We start from the raw sequence: 22,176 nt of genomic DNA on the forward strand, positions 1-22,176 counted from the left end.
GGGCCTTCCCCAAACTGTTGAAAGCAGAAAATTCTCAGAAATGTCTTGGTCCAGAATTAGAATTCCGAATGAAAGCCCGATTGATCAACCCATTGATTAAGATATGTGACCATACAGTGAATCATTATGGAAACGTCACCATGTGACACGTCTCTTGAGAAGGAAAGGCAAACAAGGTGTCCTCAGTAAAAAAATCCCAATATGAGCTGCTGACTGCCGATATCTGTATTCTGACAGAGGCTCCTCTCTGAATCTCCATCTAACTGCCTTTAGCTGCCGCCACACAAGAGCTGAAGGCAGCGGCTGAGAAGAATACTTAGAGGCATCTAACACCGTGCCCAAACCAAACACACACACACACACACATGCTGTCAAGTCCACTATCGTGGTATGGCAGGAGGAGCCACTGGAGTCCAACAGTCAAATGTGTCCTCTGGCGTTAATAGCAACTTGAACCGGTGGGGGTGGGGGGGGACACCTTGAAGAATCATACTTGTGAAAGGTCCCCCCCCGCTCATTCTCGGGACAAACTGATTGACATTCTCGGCAGCCCTCCAAACAAGCCCTCCTCTCTAATACACAACGCACACGCTGGCAGACTGGCTGTCCTTGTTTTGCTCTGAAGTATATCGCCCAAATAACAAGAGGGAGGTGGGTTATACATTGAAATATGAGATTGCTTTTAAAATTCAAGTGAGATAAGAATATTGTTGCGCATATCATCGTGAAGGTCAAAAGTACCGTAATTTTCGGACTATAAGTCGCGTTTTCTTTCATAGTTTGGGGGGGGGGGGGGGGGGGGCGACTTATACTCAGGAGCGACTTATATACATACATATGTTTTTTTTTTCACTTTTTTGGGCATCTTATGGCTGGTGCGACTTATACTCGGTGCGACTTATAGTCCGAAAATTACGGTAGACTAAAGTTGCTAAAAATTGTGTGTTTTTTTACCCCCTCAACAAACATTAAACGAAATTTGGATGAAAAAACGGAATTAAACCCACATTCATAGCAGTAACTACTTTTTGTTCAATAATTAAGCATAAAAAAAACACTCTTTTGGGTAAAGAAATATTTCTGCATTACTTCAGCACTCCTCCATTGTAAATTTTAATTCAGTATCACACATACATCTATTTATAACTACATGCCTTCATCATAGATAAGTCTCAAAGTAAAAACAAACCAATTTGCATTAAAAATTGGAATAACGGTCCAATTTTTAACCCAAGAGTTTTAAGGATAAAGGATGGCATTGTACTTTGCATGATTGTCTGCTTTCTATTTAATTGATCCCCATCATAAATTTACCTTCCACACCTTTGCAAAACTTCTAATTTCAACTTGCTCAATGCGTTAAGGGTCTTCAAAAGATTTCCCCATTTTCCACCGTCATGGTGTCACTCAGTCACAAATAATCACAAGAGGCAGCGCTTATCTGTCCGTAACACGGAGAGACAGAAAAGTAAACAGCATGGGCAAGACAAAGGTTTTTAGCTCTCGCCGTATCGACACAGCCGCCCCCACCGCCTCCGATGCCGAGGCCGATTGGCGGCGACACGTGTACTCGACTGAAGGGCCGTAAACAAGCTTTTCTCAACGGAACTGGTCAAGCTTGGTTGATGCAAATGTCTTATCTGATCCGAAAGCAGAGTCTAGGTCAGTCTGAAGCTTGGAAGAGAAGATGTCGAAGTGGAAAAGAGACTCCGCCAGACTACAAAATGGACGTCGGGCATTTTAATCAGCTTCGTGTTTCTTTTTTTAATGCTTTTTTTTTTTTGCTCACTCTGGAATGTCTTCATCTTTAATGGTATATATAATTCAAAACTTAAGTGTGGCCTCCATCTATGAGCATGTATTTGAAATTATACTTTTTTTTTTTTTTACCCCCTGATATGTGCATTATGCATAAGGTTGAGTGAACGTTCCATACCTTATCCTTTCCTTGCTTGTCATCTTGGTACACTTTCCACCGCTCTCCGTCATTACTATACGCCAATTTGTACGAGCCCACAAACTGCACGTGGCCAAAGTCTTTCGCTCCCTGGGTGATTACACCTGTGATCTTGGTAGGCACCAGCAAGTCCACCTAAAGAAAAAAAAAAAAGAAGCTGCATGAGTGGAAGAGAGACATAGTGAAGCAGAGTTGGGAAAAACGCTGACAAGATTAGAAGAATATTATTTTTGCATGTCTGGGTGTTTTTTTTTTTTGTCGTTATGCAATGAGAGAATTATTGAAGAGGGATGGCTTTCATTATTCACAGATATTGAACAGCAGGGGCAAGTTCACAAGCTTCACTAAGCAGTCTGGAAATCTCATGCAGCTTCAAAATGTTGATGGGGTTTCATTTCAAATAGGTTCTTTTTTTCCATACAAGGAGATGAAAAGTTATAGTGCGTTATGATTTAGAAGTAAAAACATTTTTATTGATATTTGAGGTTTGTTTTCCTGCAAAGGTCGCTTTTACTAATATAATGTAAAAGGTGCTTCTAAATGAAAGAAGCTTCCATTATATTTTTCAAATCATAAAATTGTGTGCCTTGTTTTGTCGCACGATCTCAATCACAAGATGGAACCAATTTTAAGTGTAATCCAATCCAGTGCTAAAATGTTTTTTGTTTTTTTTTACTGGAAAAACAGACGATGCAACTCACATGAGACCAAGCTGACAAATTTAGAAACTCAAGAGAGTACAAGAGCTACAAAGGTGGGCAATCCTTTTGCTGAATATACAACGGTGAGGAAAGATACATCACACTAATTGGCCTAGCCTACATCCACGAGAGCAGATCACAGCGCGCTGACAGCGGATCCAAACCGTACCCAGTGTAGGTTAAAAATAATCTTTTCATAAAACATTAGGATAGGCTCCGCCTTCTGCTTCACTCTTATCCTCATTTACCGTATTTTCCGGACTATAAGGCGCACCTAAAAACCTCAAATTTGCGCCTTATATATGGACAAAGTTTTAAAATGGGCCATTTATTGAAGGTGCGCCTTATAGTCCGGAAAACACGGTACTGACATAATCTGAAATATTAACCAATCTGGAATATAGCAGTGAATGAGTTAAAGGTATTGCTAACGAGGAAGCTATTGCTAGGGCATGTTCATTTTAATTCTCTTCCATTTGCACAGGTAGACTTGATGTTACTCTAAGCGAGCAATCAAGTGTGGCATCCAAACAAAGGCGCCCTTGAATCGAAACGCGTAATTGTTATCGCGGGTAGTGGTCAGATAATCCAAAGCACCTTTTTGCAACACCAGCGCTCAGCACTTTGATGGATTAAACTAAATTTGTGAGCGAGATAAGCTTGTTAGAGTCGGACCCCTGCTCCCCCCCCCCCCTCCTGTGCCTAAACGAGCTTGTAGGAATCACTAAACACTGTTGAGATGAATCCATTTCATGTTTCTTGCATCAGTGGAAAATGAGAAAATATGCTCTGCTAATGTTTGTCACCAACATTGTTACACAAGTGACCCTAATTGTGGGCAAAAGAGCAACATTTGTACACTTGAGCCAAACAGACACTCTTGCGCTCATTAGCATGAGATTCGCCGGGCAAACTTTGTAGCTTTGCTGCTGCAAAATAAACAGATTAATGCAGCGAGGGCAATCGGAGGCTTTTTGCTATCTTATAAATACAGCACATGCACACGTAACATATTGCTGACAGCATCGCTCTAGCTGTGCCGCTTTAACCGTAAGTGGTGAAGCCTCATTTAGACTTCTTAGCCTGCAGCAAATTCGTGCGTGCGTGCCGAAGATGCATGTTCCCCACTAAGTCACAGTGCAAAGTTCAGAGCACATAAAACTCCCGGAAGCATGAAAGAAATGATGCTATGGACCATTAACTCCACAAACACGGTACAAATGCGGCTTCAAACTGACAAGAACTTGTAAAAAATATATATAAACAATTTTTTGATTTATCGAAACAGGCAGCCTGGAAAATGCCATTCATACGTACAGTACAACCATAGCCTGAGTGAAATGGAGTCGGTAAAATTTATTTATAGAGTAGTTAAGAAATAAAACATTTGAAGATAAAAATAAATGTACAAAATAGATACAAATCAGAGGCAAACAATTTCAGTCAGAGAGAAAACACTAAATAAACACAGTTCCAATAATCTAGAAGGATTTTATTTTTCAGATTAATGTCAAACAGAACAGACGAGTGTGGACAATTTAAGATCCATTTCAAGGTCGTTGGAATCCTTCCCGATGACAATTTTCTTGATTGCTGTCCGACCCGGCCATCGATGAATATTCCCAAGTCGAATTTGTGCCAGCTTTAAACCCTTGGAGTGAAAATAGATTCACTCTAAAGTGATGATCACTACTGTGTTTGCATTATCCCAAAAACAAAACCTTGTGTCTGGTATTTAAAAGGAGAAACAAACTGCAAGACATCCACGAATGTTTCATTTCCTTATGGTCAATCTTGTTAAACGTGAATCAATCAAATGAGCTGAAACAGATTAGCCCGAAACATAATAAATGGATTTTGTTTGCCTTAGCGCTGCGCCAAACAAATAAACCTGTGCTCCTTCATTAGTTCAGACCATGCTGGACAAAGACATAATAATGGATCATGCCCATAAGCAGAGGAGGTCGTAATGAATAGCTTTCTGGTGAAAGAAATAAAGCAGCTGATCAGGACCACACTGGAATATCATTTCTACAAATGATAATGTGGCTTCTTTTTGGGATAATTTTTAATTTACATGCACATGGAGTTATCGTAGAACAATGATCGAGGTGTGACGAGATGCCTTTATCACTCAATTAACAAGTCCACGTGCATTCCTGCTTAGATTTTCCATCTGTGAATATTTTTTTTCTTTGGTTTGTGCAACATGATTAGCTCTCAATGTGTAATTCTCAACTTCGACAGAAAACCACTCCTGACAATATAATTGAAGAAAAGTAATAGTCTAGTTTTCCTTGCGCCCCCTGGTGGAGATAACTGCAGTGTAGCAAACAAGGCTGGTCTCGCCATCAAAACTACTTTCTAATGAATCATGAATTCCCGTACCGCCGTTGAAAATATATTTTGCACGGGATAACTACATTTAATTCATTTTCTTCATTTTAAGTGCATAAAAATAAACACTTGAATGGTTTTAAAAGGCACTTGATGTAGTGGGCTGAATTACAATCCATATAGCGACCCGCAACACTGCTCACCAGCGTTCCTACTGAATGAATAGTGTGCAGCAGGCTGAATCCCCCCTCCCCGTGCCTTCATCACATGCTGAAAAATGTGATGCTGACCGACCTGGCAACGTCTGAAATATCATTTCTGTGACATCAGCCAAATGTGTGAGTAGTCAGTATAGAATGTAACACATCAGCCTGACTTGTTTTGGCAGGACATTACAATGAAGTCAGCTGGTTGCTTGTTCAAAGCACATCTCAGAGCCAAAAGTGTAAACCGGGGGATAAAATATGAGGAGAAAACACAGTGGCAAATGGTGGCAAGCACACAAACAGTTTTACATGGCACGGACATCACCATGCATTAGACAGTAGCTCCTTCCTGCTCTCCAACCCCATCACTTCCACACTCCCTCTTTATACGCCACTGGCGCAATTGCGCAATTTCGGTCTACCTGTTATTCCGAGCAAACATATTTTGGTCTCTACTGTGTGCCTAGAATATTTTAAATATGCATTAATTATTGATAAAATAAGTTATTTAAAATTTTCTTTCTGGAGCATATGAGCAATAATGACAAACGCTGACTGGTGAGTCTGTCTGGTTTTTTTTTTTTATAGTGTTTTTAATTATGATTAAATGGTCAAATATTTTGTTGTTGAATAATTTGATTGGGTGTTTTTTTTTAATCATTATACCATATGTAAATCACATGGTTCTCCTCCTTTACAGTCAAGCGTGTGATACGCATTTTGCCTAAAGTTCAATTTAGCATACGCTCGATAAAGAGCTTCAATTAAATTTGTGACTCGCTCCACATTTAGTCAAGCTTCATCATCACGCCAATCTGTTCAGTGTTTCATGTTACGTATACTGTCACGTTCCATCCGCAACTGTTTGCGCTGCCTTGGCATTCAATCGTGTGCTCATAAGCTGTTTCAAAATATAAACCATTGTGCAGCGGTTATGCTGGTTTATTAATCGTGGACCTCACGATGAAAATACTTCCATTAAGTCATTTCCACATTCATTGGTTCCACAAGACTCACAATTGGAGGTAGAAATGAACAGCACAGGCCAGCTATTATCGTTTTGTATTACAAAATGTATTGTACTATGGCATTGAGATTCGACTGAACAAATCATAAGAAAATCATAAAATCACTGTCCCATTTATTTCCCCTTTTGCGACAAGACTCAAAATAATACGATAAGCATACCAAACTAAAATTGAATTTGTATATATATATACACTACCGTTCAAAAGTTTGGGGTCACAAAATTGTTTGGGTGACCCCAAACTTTTGAACGGTAGTGTAAATATTATTATAATAAAATATTATGAATTAAATATTATAAATTATATCTTATATTTGTATAAGATTATATAAAATCTATGAATATAAGTATACATATATATTATAAGATTTTGTACACAGAAGATTATATATATAATCTATAAATAATTATCTAAATAAATATATACAGTACCGTTCAAAAGTTTGGGGTCACAAAATTGTTTGGGTGACCCCAAACTTTTGAACGGTAGTGAAAATATTAATATAATAAAATATTATGAATTAAATATTATAAATTATATTTTATATTTGTGTAAGATTATATATAATCTATGAATATTAGTATACATATATATTATAAGATTGTTTACACAGAAGATTATATATATAATCTATAAATAATTATCTAACTAAATATATACACTACCGTTCAAAAGTTTGGGGTCACAAAATTGTTTGGGTGACCCCAAACTTTTGAACGGTAGTGTATATATATATATTTTTTTTTTCTCTCGACAATGGGGGACACACCTTTCAGCCCTCCGCCTGATGTTGTTAGAGCCACTTAATGGTAGACTGCAACAATACAGATGGAGCCCCAGTTCAGCTTGTCAAGTTTACTCGAAATGGCTGCGGGAACAGATGAAGGGAATTGGCCATGGCAACACCAACAGGAAGGAAATCAAGCATGATGCTGTGGGTCATTTAAAGCTTTCACGGCAAGGAGAACAACATCTGTGACTTTCATAGTATGTCAGTAAAATGAAAAATGGCCCAGATATTGCCTGAGAGCGAGACCCGGTAGATTTCACTCTTTTCTTAATGTTTACCGTGGCTGAGCATGTGACGGATACTGTGACGATATTAACAATAAGAAGTCTGTTCCGATGTGTGTCCTTGTCTAGAATCCAATCTGCAGCACACACAAGGACACATCCAAAGAAAGGTACGCTTCACAAACTTGAAATATTCCTGCGGTCGACATGATTTTGGATCATTCGGAGTCTTTGATAAGTACGGTGAAACCCTCCATTTGAAGTCACATATTTGTGTTAATTGCATTTCATCCGCGTAGAAGATGTCCTGTTTTGTTGGAGATTCTTCAGAAGTCATTTTCTTACAGGAAATAGCTGGGCAAGTCTACTTTGCCTTTACAATATGCTTGTAATCTCCAAAAATGGTTACTGTAAAAGTGCAGTTTTAGACTCTTTGTACAAAATATTACTGTGGATATTTGTTTGTGTAGCGCAGGGGTGTCAAACTCATTTTTTTCGCGGGCCGCATTGTAGTCATAGCTTCTTTCGGAGTGCCATTACGATCCTCATTTTATATACAGTAAAAGCTACGAAGCAAACTGACAAATAACTGGTTTTCAAATCAGACGAGAAAAAACTGGTCAAATATTTAAAAAAAACAGATATTAAAAGTGAAGACAATTTGCACAATTTGTCTTCGCGGGCCACATAAAATGATGTGGCGGGCCGTACCTGGCCCCCGGGCCTTGAGTTTGACACCTGTGGTATAGCGCTAGCTTTTTATGCTAGCATGCTAACAACCAGTATTGGTAAGCTTCACGTGAAGCCGGTTTGTTTGTGTTGAATAACGTTAGCATTGAATGAATACGCGAGGATATCGAAATGTACAAAGGTGAATGGAAATGAAAGCAAAATCCAAAATTAATTCTAGTTCAGGTCGTTGCACTCCAGACAGTTCTGGCAGAGCACTCGTGGAATCCATCATCACCAGATAAAACAGATACGCACGCCCTAAGTTCAACTGAGAGCCAGCAACGAGAAGGTGGAGAGCAAGTGTGGCATAGAGGCGTGCAATGGATGTGTTGTGGAAAGATAAGATGGCGTCCTTGGATAATGAAAAGTTACACAGACACCAGCAGCCACGTACAAAACATTTAAGCGGATGTATAGGTAGACTCAAAGGATGCTAAAAACCTTCCAACGTAAGTGAATCAAGGCAGCAGATGGAGTCGCCGTATATTCCGTAATCTAATTTGGTAGCAAATTTAATCATACTGGCTGTAGGGAAATTGAATAAAACAGAGGAGGAAAGAAGTCTAATGAAGAGAATGTTATATAAATCAATAAAAAAATAAAAAAAACTTCCAGCATTCTTGAGATAAAGCCGTAAAAAGCCATAAAGCAAGTAGCGTAACGAAGCTTCCACTAATGAAGCCATCTAAATATTGGTTTTATTTCAGGAGGTATTTCTAACACCAAACACAAGACTGCTTTAGTAGAATTAGTCATTAGTGTTTAACGTTGTATGAATATGCGGGGTTAGCTATCGGCCACCTTTTTTTGTTTGTCATTTGCTCATGACTAATTTAGCTCCCCACTGTTGTTCTTCTTAAAAGAGAAATAAACCAATAGATACATTTGACGTGTATGTTGTCATCGGCAATCCAGGGACACGATTGAATATCGTAATTGAATCAATGACAAAATCTCAACTGTTATGATTTGCAATAAAACCGAATAGTACAAGTGGAATGAAAAAGTGTTCAAATCATGAGGAGTCAGTGGAATAAACCAAGCATTTATTGAAAAACTGATGAAGAGTCAGACCACACGGGAAAAGCACCTTTATCTCTGTCCAACTCGATCAATACAGCGTGACAAGAAAAAGGCTGGATTCGCCAACAAATATGATTTTATATATATATATTAATTTATTTTGTGGCTACGTGTGTGAAGGGGGGCGGCAGAATCAATCTGGAAGAAGTCAAACAATGACTCAGTTGCTTTCCTCATAAGTCAACAAAGATGTCGGCTCCCGTTCTCAAAATAAAACATAATTATTGCTTTTCAACTTGATCCCGATTCACTTTAAAAGCCTTTTTGATACTCGGTGGATGGAAGGAACAAACAAGCTAAGTCTAACTAATGGAAAGAAATAGTTTGTTGTTGTCGACGGCGCTCCATTTGAGGTGACGATTAGATCGGGAAGAAGTGCCAAAGTATCCGCCAACTGATAAAAGGCGGTTTGATTACAACGGCATGCTCACAGACGCGGACCAAGCGGTAATCAGTCACACATTAAAAGCGTATTGTTCCCTGAGGTCTCCGTAGCACGTGGGACATCTACAGCGACGTGTGTCGTCCCTGCGACTTGCAAACAGATGGCCTATTTACGTTTTATAGGATATCAAGTCATCCATTCCGCAAAGGGCATTCTGAATTTTATGATGGGAACATATTTTAGAAGACTTACAAACGGGATGAACAGACTGAGCCTAATCGTTATATTGGGTTATATAAAAAAAAAAAAACGATTCAAAGGCCCTTCTATAAACAAAATTAAGCCAGCTCACTATAGGTGTAATTTATTCACAAATAAGATGTTGTGATTATCACTGTCAAAAAAAAAAAATAGTTTGGCGACAGCATCCTTTTTCAGACTTGGCACATTTACTGTGAAACTGCTTTAATTAAAGGTGACTAATTAATTCTCAGGAAGTTTTGGTGTTAATTTCTCTCATCTACTTTTCCTAACACTTGAGGTTTGTTCTTCTATAGGGATCAATGTTTGACAAAGTCATACAAAGCAAAACAGCGCAGAGTAACTGCTCAGGCCCTTGAGTACCGTATTTTCCGGACTATAAGGTGCACCGGACTATAAGGCGCACCTTCAATGAATGGCCCATTTTAAAACTTTGTCCTTATACCGGACTATAAGGCGCACCATTCATGCATCATGTCAGATTTTTAATCCAAATCAAATCATTCTCCATTTTATCTTTTTTATTTCAACTTCAGACGCAACAAATTACTTTATAATCACAAAATAATGATCCATAGTCTTTTTGATTCATGAGTCAAAGTCTTCAGCAGGCCACTTGTGATTGATTTCATGACACAATGCTTCGGGCCAGTTTAAATTTAGGAATTTGGTCCATATATAAGGTGCACCGGACTATAAGGCGCACTGTCGGCTTTTGAGAAAATTTTAGGTTTTTAAGTGCGCCTTATAGTCGGGAAAATACGGTTATCTCTTGTTTTTGCTGAGATTTGAAAAATAGTCTCACCTATGTAAACATTTTTTAAAATGCTAAATTATATATAAAATTTCAAATTATTATAATAGTATATTATTAATTGTGTTAAATTCTATACAATATATCCAGATCTCATTTATTTATCAATAAAATTTAAAAGTTTCTGAATTCAACGCTCTCCCAAAATTCCCATCAGAGCTACTTAATGAGTAAACGCCTTCCTCTCGCACTTTCACACTTGTTGCCACTGGCACGTACAATCTGTCACATTGAGCAAACACGCGTCACACCTGATGTTCTCTCGGAAATGGCAGGTACAAGCCAGCCAGCGACACATGCCCTCGTTGCGGCAGTAAAGAAGAGCTGTTGAAGAATTTCAACAGCCAAGCCCAAAATTTCGTGTGAACAGCAGATGTTAATGACACCGACAACTGCGGATTCGCCTGAAACGAGTGACTTTAATGTTGTTTACAAAGTCTAAACATAGCTATTAACCACTCCTAGACCTTATCTGTCTTTTTAATGGTTCCTCATGGGATCTGTAAGAATGCGAGAAAAACGTGATCGAGAGTTCTACCATTCCGTTCGACCAACCTGAGCTGACAGCTACCGACAGACAAATCTACTTTAAATAAAATAATGGACGTTGGATGTAAAAAGTTGTTTTGGGGTCACGTAGAACAGGTGCACGTTGCATTAACGGGGAGACTATGAAAGTTGAAAATAATCAGGGTGTTGGAGTGTATAATAAAATAATCTCCTTCCACCAGCTGGAGCACTTGGCAGCTCAATCTGACAAGCCTGAGCTTCCCTCTTTAAAACATCTTGAGCGATGATTTTTTTTTTTTTTCCCCGTCTTGGACAAATCCCAAACAGCCATGCTTCTTCTCGTCCGTTGAACCTTTTCGAGCTTGTTGGCAGCGCCCAGTTTGTTTTCGTTTGGGGAAAGCCGAGATGGGCTTTTCAACAAATGGTTCTGTTCAAATATTTAATCACATGGTTGAACTGTCCGTTATCCTCGATTGATGTAATCACGGTGGGTATTTTCATCGTTTAACCAACGAGACATTTTTGCTGGGAATACAACTGTTGATCTAGTTGTCGTAATCAGAAAAAAAAAAATGGATGTAAGAGCCGAAATGACTTCCTGCAAATCCTGTCATTAACCTTCCACCTTCTTCCTCGCTGGCCTCGTCTCGTTGGAGCAAATCTCCAGCGGTGACTTGAAAAATGAGTTTAATTTGTTGCGTGACCTCGCTTGTAATTCCCAATCAAATGGAATTACCTTTTATCTGTTAGAGCTTCAGAACATTTTTTTATAGAGTATTGAATAAAAAATAGCACTTGTATAAACATGGATTTAATAATTAAGACCAATGACGGCAAAGTGAGGAAATCTAAGCAAGACCGTAAAAATGTAAATGCCAATAGAACGCGAGGAAGCTGCCTAAAGAAAAATTCATACCAAATGATTTTTTTTCTTCTTCTCCCATTTAAGTGAAGTGAATGCATCAAGTAGTCCGGTTTGCCATTAGCGCCTGAACAATTTGCAGCTCGGAGAACAATGTTGGGTGTCTTGATTAATTGAAATACTTAACTTGTCATTAAGGATGATTTATCTCATTAATTTGTAAGGTTGAAACGAATTTCGGAACGTGAATTAATTATTTGCGACGGTGGCACAACAAAGATAACAGATGAGTTGAGGTTCAATACATATAAGAGCGATAACTTCTTGATTAGTCCGCTTCAGTAGCAGCTGAAGTAGGAATGCGAACGCGCAGCACACAATGCACAAGTCTTAATGTTTTCTCTTTTTAAGCTTGTCGGCGAGCATCGATTTTTCTTAGCGCAACCATATAGCGTCTAAACATTCCTGCAGGCACAGCATGTAATATGAGACAAGTTTTCTTTTACCCACAACGATCAATTTTGCTTCTCCGAGCGCTCTGGCCAGGATGCGGCCGGCTTAAGTACCCGTCTGGTACGCACCCTGCCATACCTCCAACAAAAGCTTTCAGTGTAATCACAAACATATCTGACGAGAGCCCGACCAATCTAATAAGGTCCGGATAAGTCCACGGGCAGGATGCACCAATGGAGCGACGGTCACGGCGGAAAGGCCAATAAATCAAAGAAATCACTCTGATCTTCAATTCCCTCGGAGGATGATCCACATTGCCGTTCCCTCCGCGCTATCGGTTTTACAGATTGAACTTGGAGCGGGGAGGCCGGCTTGAAAAGGAATCGGCTTTTTTTTTGCCTTTTTAAAAGGATTACGGCCACGCGACAGATCATATAAATGAAGACATGCTGCTAAATGGACAATAATCCTAAAATGTATTGGTCTCATTTTGTTAAACACAAAGCGTAGGGGGGGTAATGGTTCACTTAGAGGTATAGCTTTCCTGTTTTAGGAGACATATTTGCCCATCACTTACTGTAATGAAAACAAATGAATGACTGCTTTGATGGAGATAATAAACCTCAGCTAACGGCGCTCATTCAACGATGGGAAGTTGGAGACATTAGAAAGGCAGGGCTAGCTGATGCCACTTGCGAATTGTCAGAGTACGGAAGACCATCTTCCAAATGGAAATCTGGGCTTTTCTTACCTGTAGCCACTGCGACTGGTCACTGCGTCCCGCAGTCCAAGCGTTGACTTTGCCCTGTTTGTCCAAACGGGCTTTTCCAGGCTCCCAAGTGAACATGTCCATGTTGAGTGTCCTGAAGACGGACGAGGCCGTGACTTGGTAGTCCTGAACGTGACCAGACTTCATCCCTAGTGGTTCAGAGCAACCTGGAGATGACAAGAGCGGATTTCCTTTTGTTTTCCGTTGGCCACGTTGCAAATATTAAAAGAAGTGAGTTTACGATCGGGTCACTTACCTGTCACCTCGCATCCGAGCAGTTCCATGCGTAAGGTGCAGTGCCTTCGGCACACTTGGGGATAAATACGCACAAACTGGGCTTCAATGGGTGGAGTGAAGGAGTTGGCTGACGGAGCGTTGTTGTCGACGTTTCCTCTGAAAATCTGTCACACGGGACGAGAAAATAAAAAAAGACGTATAGCAATACGGTGGTGACGAGGGTGCCGGAACGGATCAGTTGTACTGATCCGTCATGTAGCAGTCTATCTGGCGCCATGTCTCCGGTGTCTACTTAACTCTCTACAAATTGCTCTCCCTCAAGGTCAATGAGCTCCAAGTATTGCGAAAATAGATCGTTTCTCGCACGATTTGAGCGGGTAATTCATAAGAACAGTCGTGTATTTTAGATTAGTGCTCCAATTATAGAACTATTCCTTCTGACAACGCTTCCTTTTCGAAGGACTCATGCACCGTGAAATGGTACGTTTACCCAAGCTTCACGTTCACTGTAAGAGCATTTGCGGTTGACGGGAAAATGTGCTTGAAAACATCTCGCGGTTTAAGCGCCCAGCTACGATATCACGAATATGCTGTTCAGTATTTGTAAATTTGCAATTTTTTAGAGTGCTATCTAGAATATTGGTATTATATAAATAGCCGATATAGTGAATTTTGCCATTACAGTTTCCACGGATTCTTTTACATTACCGTATTTTTCGACTTCAGCTATTTGCGTTAAGTTCTATTCCGTATATTTCTTTGCCCATCTGTGATATCACATCAGTTTATGCTAGCATATTATTGAGGCTAATACTGTGGATGAGGCTAATGTTTTGTTTATGTTAAATCATTTGACTTTGAAATCCAGGTATGTAAGATTGTCTATTCAAAAGTAATCATTTTAGTATGTGTCCTGAATTATTGCTCACGAGTTGCTGTCAGGAATAAAAAATTAAATTAAATTAAATTAAATTAAATTAAATTAAATTAAATTAAATTAAATTAAATTAAATTAAATTAAATTAAATTAAATTAAATTAAATTAAATTAAATTAAATTAAATTAAATTAAATATACGTATGATAAATATATTTTAAAAATCTACTTGAAAAAAATTATAAAAGTGAAGGGGATAAGAGGTAGCGAGATAAGTGCTGTGTCTGCTAGCTAATTAAACAGCAATCTCTGCTTGTCCTCTGCCCTGCCCTTGACTGAGTGAACGACCTTTCACTGCAACGTGTAGCTTCGAAAATAGAGACACCGTACATGGTCGCCTCCAGTTGTGATTTGTGCAGATGTGTATTCCTCACCATGTCCTCATCTTTGCCCTTGACTTTGTACGTCCTCCATGTCTTCCCATCCTCACTGTAAGCCACTTTGTATGACTTGACGTACTCCGGGCTGCCAATTCGTTTTGCTCCCTGGGTAATTAGGCCCGTGACCCTCATTCGCCTCTGCAGGTTAATCTGTGGGAATGAAAAGGAAGACAACAAAAAGTAAATCATGCAAATGCCAGAAATGACAGGCTTCACGGGGCTTTGTGCGTCAATTGAAGTCATAGAAATCAATGCAGTCGCTTCAATCTCCCTTGTCGGGGCCATCCATCTTTACAGAAAGTCTGCGATCAGATAGAACGTTTAATCAATCCTCCCATTCCAAAGACAATCTGCCATCTCTGTGTGGACTGCCAATATGGTGCCATGTAAATAGTAGAAGAAGATGAGTTAAAGAGAAGGAAAGGAGAAATGTGTTAGGAGCGCACAGAAAGATTACCGATACACGACACGTTTTTTTCTTTGGCATCCATGTTAAATAGCTTTTTAACATTTTTACGAGATTGAATTGACTGAAAATGGATACATGATTTTTTTTTTTTCATGTTCAAGTTCCAGTTTGTGTTTTTAATGGCACAGCCACACCTGTTAAATGAAAAAAAAATCACCAATTCTTCTGCAGCAAAAGTCATGAAAAATAATCCAAAGTTTTTGCTCGATTTAAACAATGCAAAAAGTTGAGCTAATCATTTTATTGTTTTATCACCAACCTTGTACGATATTGTCAGCCACAATCGCACAAGGCTTTCTTGCAGTATTAATATAGGACTTTTTTTTTTTTTTCTACAAACCCAGAGCAACTTATTAAGTTAATTATTTATAAGGACACTACTTAGAGCCGCATGGCTGCAGTGACCCTCTGGTTTCCATTCAGGCCGTCTTTCTGTTCGCTTCCCCTCCACAGAGACGTATATTTCTTTCACTAATTAGAAGCTCTCTTACTAAAAGGCCACTGCCAAGGTAATTGGGGTGATCCTTCACATTTTTAATGAGCACTCAGTAACACACCTCTGACACTTCAGTGCTAATAGTGATGCATATATTTGTTCGAGTGAGGCACCCTTGGAAGCATCCTGCTGAGATGGTGGCTTGCAAACTTGCATGCATGACCCATTTTCAATGAAAAATTGAGAGGCAGTTAACCAAAATTTCCCAATTTTGTTTGCATATTTATCAAAATTATTGATTAAAAAAAAAAATGTGCGCGTTTAAAAAAAAATCACTTCCTCCAAAATGGAAGTTGATGTATTTAAAAGAGCAACAAGTTTGTGGGGTTTTAATTTCAACTCAGATCCTTCAAAGTCTTCCTGTTCTTCTGTTCCACGGTCAAAAATATGTTTTATGTATGTTTAAATCAGCAGGCAGATCCTCGTAACTGCACAGAATAAGCAGTAAGCAAAAGGGATGGAAAGGATAGGAATGTTAATAGCCAATCAAAATCAAGTTTAATCCGTTCTGTCATGACACTCAATTTTCCAATTATGTGTTAGCATTAGCATTAAGCTAGTGGGTGAAAACTGATATATGTAGTTGTTTTGAATCTGCTTATGTTTATTTTGAAAGAAAATCTCAACTGGCAAAGACATGCTTGGAACCTCTTTTCCAAATATTTTTCTATAAATACCAAAATGCTGATTATTTTGAAGATGAGTTTACTGCCACCATACAACCCTTGCATTTCAAGAAAAAAAAAAAAAAAAGATCAAAATGACAGTTCATATGGCAAAACTCCCAAGTCAGTCATCTTTGCCCACAATTTTGGTCCATTCTTTTTTTTTTATCATCTTATACAGGCCTGTGGAAATAAAACTCCTTTTACAGCTCACGTCCAGCAAATGTTGACGTGTGTCTATTATTCCATTAACTGTTTAACATCTTCTCAATTATGCATGAATTTCCACACGCGCTTTGGGCTTTTTCAATCCCCCAACAGCGCCGGTTGAAAACCCTATTTTACCGATATTGGTCAGACGTGTAGTATATTTCCCTGGAGTGTTCAAATGTGTGAGCAAGTTGTTGAAAAAAAAACAACACTCACAACCGCATAGATGTGTGAGGAGAAACAAGTGCACGAACCAACACAAACAACCACAGTGCATGCGAGCTTGTAGGCAACGCTGTGATGTATTATTCAAAGTCTGTTGCTTTTTGTGATTCATTTGTTGAGGTTCAGAGGAAAAATGTCTACTGACTAGCTTCCAAAGATGCCACACTGCACCAGAACAAGACTTTCCAATAGCCGGAAGAATCTGATCTCATCACAGACGAGGTTATCATCTGTCAATATTACCGTGGCACATTATAGACAGTCAGCCAAATAGTTTTCTGATACAAAAACAGCCCCAGAATAATCCCAAAGCACTGATATAAGTCTCCACGTCCGTTCATGTTCCAATTATCTGAACCCACATGAAGAAGAAACACACAATGCCTACAGCATCCCGCTCAACATCCCACATGACATCATTAAAGGCAAACAAACTGCCTGAATGTTTGATGTCCTGTTCTCCACAACCTCTGCATGTGCCAAACACCTCGTCTCGCGTTAATGTAGCCTTCGTGCTTTTCTTCTACAAATCCTTTTTTTCTCATTTTTTCCTCGAGGTACCAATTCTATGTCTCTGTATGAATGATAGAGATGTGCTAAATTGTATGTTCTGCTAAAGGGTTATGGGTACAGTGTATTTTTTTTAATTGACAATTTAAAGAGATAACTGGCATGTCGTGGATCACATAGTAACGTTTCATATTACTGGTGGCCCAAATATAATTCAATTTGTAATCCGGTGATCAGTCATAGTTCAAAGTTCAACTGCTCCATGTATCCTTAGTGCGAGCAATGGATGGATAGACGCTTTATTTGAATCAACGGACGTTATGATTATTATTACTTCCTGGATAAGAAAGTTTAAGAGACTACTTCTGAAATATATCACCCAGGTGAATCCAAGAAATGGATTAAGAAGCAAGAAAAATGTCTGCTCAAAGCCCATTTTCAACATTGAAACTTAATTTCAGACTTGACAATCCAACTGCTTAGTGACTCATCTCTTCCGAACGCGATGTGTATTTACCTGAATCCACGGCCATCTGTCGTTTTCAGCGGCAGTCCACGCGTTCACCAAACCCTTCTTGTTGAGGCGTGCAAAATACGGGTACCACTTCTGCAAGCCAAATAAAGCCCGGTGGGTGGAGGAAGCTGTTATCTGTTGGTTGGAGATTATGCCGCCTTCCATGCCCAGTGGTCCAGAGCATTCTGAGCAAAGAACGCACAGTAGAACAGTTGTCATATTTTCGCTCTCAAAGGTACCGAATGTACGACTGCGGCAAACAGTCGTGCTGATCTTACAGGCACGTAAGAAAAATAGGATACATTTGTAAACACATTTTTCGACTCTGCTGGATAAACAGCTGATTGATTTCTTTTGTTTAAGATATTTCCAGCTCACCTTATACATTCCTGGCGATATTTCTGCACTCAGAATAACAGCTACTGTCTAATCGTTAGTACCGTATTTTCCGCACTATAAGGCGCACCTAAAAACCTCCAATTTTCTCAAAATCCGACAGTGCGCCTTATAATTAGGTGCGCCTTATATATGGAATATATATATCTTCTATATGGACAAAGTTTTAAGATGGGCCATTCATTGAAGGTGCGCCTTATACTCCGGTGCGCCTTATAGTGCGGAAAATACGGTAACCAAAGTCAGAAACGTCTGCAAGTTTGTCAACCCACAGTGAGAGAAAACTTGTTCGCAATTAATTAAAGAACTGACACACATACAAATCATACTTGAGTCCTAAGACAGACCTTCCTGAGCATACAGCTGTGAAGAAAATGTTGCCCAGAAGGAGGTGTTAAGGAAGAACGACCGAATAGAAATAAGTCAAGCACATCATGTCCAGCTGCTAAAACAAACATGGAGCCAGCAATGTCTTGCAACTGTCCAAAGGGACGCAATGGAAACACAAAGAGAGCAAGTAATATCTTTTTTTTTTTTTAATACCAGCGTCGTAAGTCCATCTCACCTCATATGACCTTTCGTGTGTGTGTGTGTGTGTGTGACTCAATAATTCCAGACGGATGAGAGAATGTCGGCGGCGAATGTGGTATTGCACTATTTATCTGATTTTCCACATCAAATCATTTGACCCTCAACTTGGGAGACTCCCAGAGTCCTTTTGTAAAGTCTTTCACCAAAAACTACTTTTACAGAATCGTAATCACTTCAAAATTGTGGTCAAGCAGTCAACCAACAAGACACTCTTGCAAACCCATGGTTCTTCTCACCTCGCAGACATAAGCGGCTACTCTTAATGATCTGCCTGCCAGTCGTCTATCAGAGCAGCAGAGGCAGCCGGCCCCCGAGCCTTGGCCTGCTGGCCCCGGAGCATACATCAGATCTGCGACAGCCCTCATCACTAACGGCGGCGCCGCCGTGCGACGCCTGGCTCCATCTCGCGCGAGCCCTACCAACAGCCTCGACAAATTAGCCGAGCAATACTAATGAGCACGCGGCAGATGGCGAGATAAATAAAATAATAATAATCACATCTACCAGGCAGCAGGTGTCAACAACGGCATCAATATGTGACACGTGAGGCTGGATAAAAAATACCCGTTAGAAAGCTAAATGACATGAATGTATGCTAAATGATATCAATCGTACAACAGAGGTGCTGCCAAACTTACGGCACAAAATGAAATCTATCATTTGGCAAGCCTAAAAAGAGAAAAGTGAAATGTAACCCTTTGACAAAAGCTATATGTATTATAATCCAGAAGAAGCGTACTGTATCTTCTCCGCCAGACACCTGCAAAGTAACCCCGGAATGCTTTTCTGTGAACCGTAGACATGCCGTGAGATAGAAAAACAGATGAATACATTTGTGAGTCACAGTGCAGTGGAGGCGCACGCTTGCGAGTGGACTGGAACATTAATCCTAATCTGCTCTCAGAGTGAGTGGGAAAAATCCTCAGAAGAAGCGTAAGAAACACACTAAGTTCCTTTTGAGCTACTGAGCATTTTGTAAAAGAGAAAGCCACTCGTGATAAAGCAGAAGCTCGCTCTCATTCTCTGTACAGCCAAGGGGGAGCACTTAAGTCAAAGAAAAACAAATTGGTTGTGAGTCGTCGTACTGTTTGAACATGTCATTACTTTATGCTTGGGGGTCTAATGTGGTTTTATGAATATGCTTTTTATCTTAACAATTTGCAAATGTGTTTTGAATTAAATTCAAATGAAGTTGTGTGAAGTAGTTGGATGTAAAGCAGTTTACGATGATGAACAAAGCAAGTACGTACTATGTTGGCAGTTCCTCCCCATGTACTCCCCGGGACATTCGCAGGAGTAGTTTGCAGCCAGATCAGTGCAAAGGCCCCCGTTCTTGCATGGCTCTCTTTCACATTCATTAATATCTGAAAACACAAACATAGGTTCACAGTAATCACATTTTTATTCCAATAAAAATTAGAACGAATGAAAATTCAAATGGCTATGCAAATTGGCTATTCTGGACAAACTGTGGACCGTAAACTAGATTTATTGAATTGTGATTTATTCCATTCATTTCACTTTATAGAAAAACAATCTTTGGAAATAAATGATGTTGTACAGGAATAGACATGATTAGAACCCAATTTACACAGCGTGGTAAATACTTGGAATAAACACCACTGTTAGCATTAAGCCTTTATGTACCGTATTTTCCGCACTATAAGGCGCACCGGATTATAAAGCGCACCTTCAATGAATGGCCCATTTTGAAACTTTGTCCATATATAAGGCGCACAGGATTATAAGGCGCACCTTCAATGAATGGCCCGTTTTAAAATTTTGCCCATATATAAGATATACATTTGGCCCGCGGGCTGGACTTTGGACACGCCTGCTGTAGTGGCTCAATATTGGTCCATATATAAGGCGCACCTGATTATAAAGCGCTTTTGAGAAAATTGGAGGTTTTTAGGTACGCCTTATAGTGCGGAAAATACGGTACATAAAAAAAAGGCTTTAGTGTCACTCATGTTAATTGTATTACAGCAAAATGAGGTTGTCAACCACCTGACTGACCATTAAACCATTGCCAACGTACAGCTCACAAGATACATAATAACACCGACGTATGATAACAATAGCCTCTTGTATTGATTTTTCTCAGGCCTTGGTCCTTGGAATGGAGGAGAAAAATGAAAACAGCACCCACCCACAGAGTGACAGAATTATTTCACCACAGCACAAAACAATACACTAGTTACTCGTTTATGTTCATAGAACTTTTTTTTTTAACACTATTGGTTCAAATACGAATGTTATGGGGGTGGGGGGGCAAATCACAAAAATAGCCCGGAGTCAAACCCACAACAGAGAAAAGCAGTGAGCACTTGTACCGTTTACCTTCATTTTATGAGCAGTCGTAAGCCCCCAAGGAGATCAGAACCAGGACTTCACAAGCGCAAAATCATAAGGGGGAGAATGATTGCCTCAAGGAACGTAGTACTAAAAGCAGTGAATGAAAAGGAGACAGTGAAAGAGTGACAGCATGACAGACCGAGCTAGAACCTTAACAGATATGATGGAAACGAAGCCAGTGAGTTGCTATATAAACCACTTCAGGAGACTTCTTCGAATGAAAAAGCACACCGGCGAGGGGATGACGATACGCTCCTATTAGCTAATTTAGTTAATGAAGTGCTGTTTTGTCAATAGAAGGGAAATAAATTTCACTTTGTGCTATTTTGAAGTGTGAAATGATGAATTTGGTTACCGTATTTTCTGGACTATAAGACGCACCGAAAAACCTAACATTTTCTCAAAAGCCGTATATATATATGGACCAAATTTCTAAATCTAAACTGGCCCGAAGCATTGTGTCATGAAATCAATCATAAGTGGCCCGCTGAAAACTATGAATCATGAATCAAAAAAACTATGGATCATTATTTTGTGATTATAAAGTAATTTGTTGCGTCTGAAGTTGAAGTAAAAAAGATGAAATGGAGAATGATTTGATTTGGATTAAAAATCCGACATGAAGCATTAATGGTGCGCCTTATATAAGGACAAAGTTTTAAAATCGGCCATTTATTGAAGGTGCGCCTTATAGTCCGGAAAATACAGTACATTTCTTACTACTAGCCTATTATACTGTATGCAGAAAACATAGGATCTTTGCTAGGAAGCAATATTTTGGTCAAGGTTATGACTGCAGGTAAAAACTAATTGAACAGCTACATTATTTGCAACACTGCTCTCTGGGTCCTTGTTCTGACTCTGAAACAGTTCACTGAAAAGTCCCTTTCTTTACCTCAGCTCCTATTATTCTCCGAAAAGTGTCTCCGCTGGACAATAATGAGAGCAATGAATAGTGCTATATGTCAGGAAGCAAGGCTGGCCGTGAGCGTAAATTGGCTGCGGTGTGTCCGGGGAGCGGGAACATGCCTTCAGGTCTGCATGGGTATGACTCTGCGGTGACCTTTCGACTGGACT

General features: G+C 39.5%; 1 protein-coding gene across 1 annotated transcript in view; it reads right to left on the minus strand.

Annotated features, from left to right (window-relative positions):
• Positions 1–22,176, minus strand: part of LOC133154718 (EGF-like repeat and discoidin I-like domain-containing protein 3) — a 49,054-nt gene that overhangs the window by 2,701 nt on the left and 24,177 nt on the right. The window contains exons 3-8 of the mRNA XM_061279635.1: positions 19,992–20,105; positions 17,758–17,939; positions 14,660–14,815; positions 13,369–13,513; positions 13,095–13,279; positions 1,937–2,092 (exon numbers count right to left, since the gene is read on the minus strand). Of these exons, the coding sequence (XP_061135619.1) occupies positions 1,937–2,092; positions 13,095–13,279; positions 13,369–13,513; positions 14,660–14,815; positions 17,758–17,939; positions 19,992–20,105 (938 nt within the window). The remainder of the gene's footprint in view (positions 1–1,936; positions 2,093–13,094; positions 13,280–13,368; positions 13,514–14,659; positions 14,816–17,757; positions 17,940–19,991; positions 20,106–22,176) is intronic.

The sequence above is a fragment of the Syngnathus typhle genome, linkage group LG5 (assembly GCF_033458585.1).
Source record: "Syngnathus typhle isolate RoL2023-S1 ecotype Sweden linkage group LG5, RoL_Styp_1.0, whole genome shotgun sequence".
Taxonomy (NCBI): domain Eukaryota; kingdom Metazoa; phylum Chordata; class Actinopteri; order Syngnathiformes; family Syngnathidae; genus Syngnathus; species Syngnathus typhle.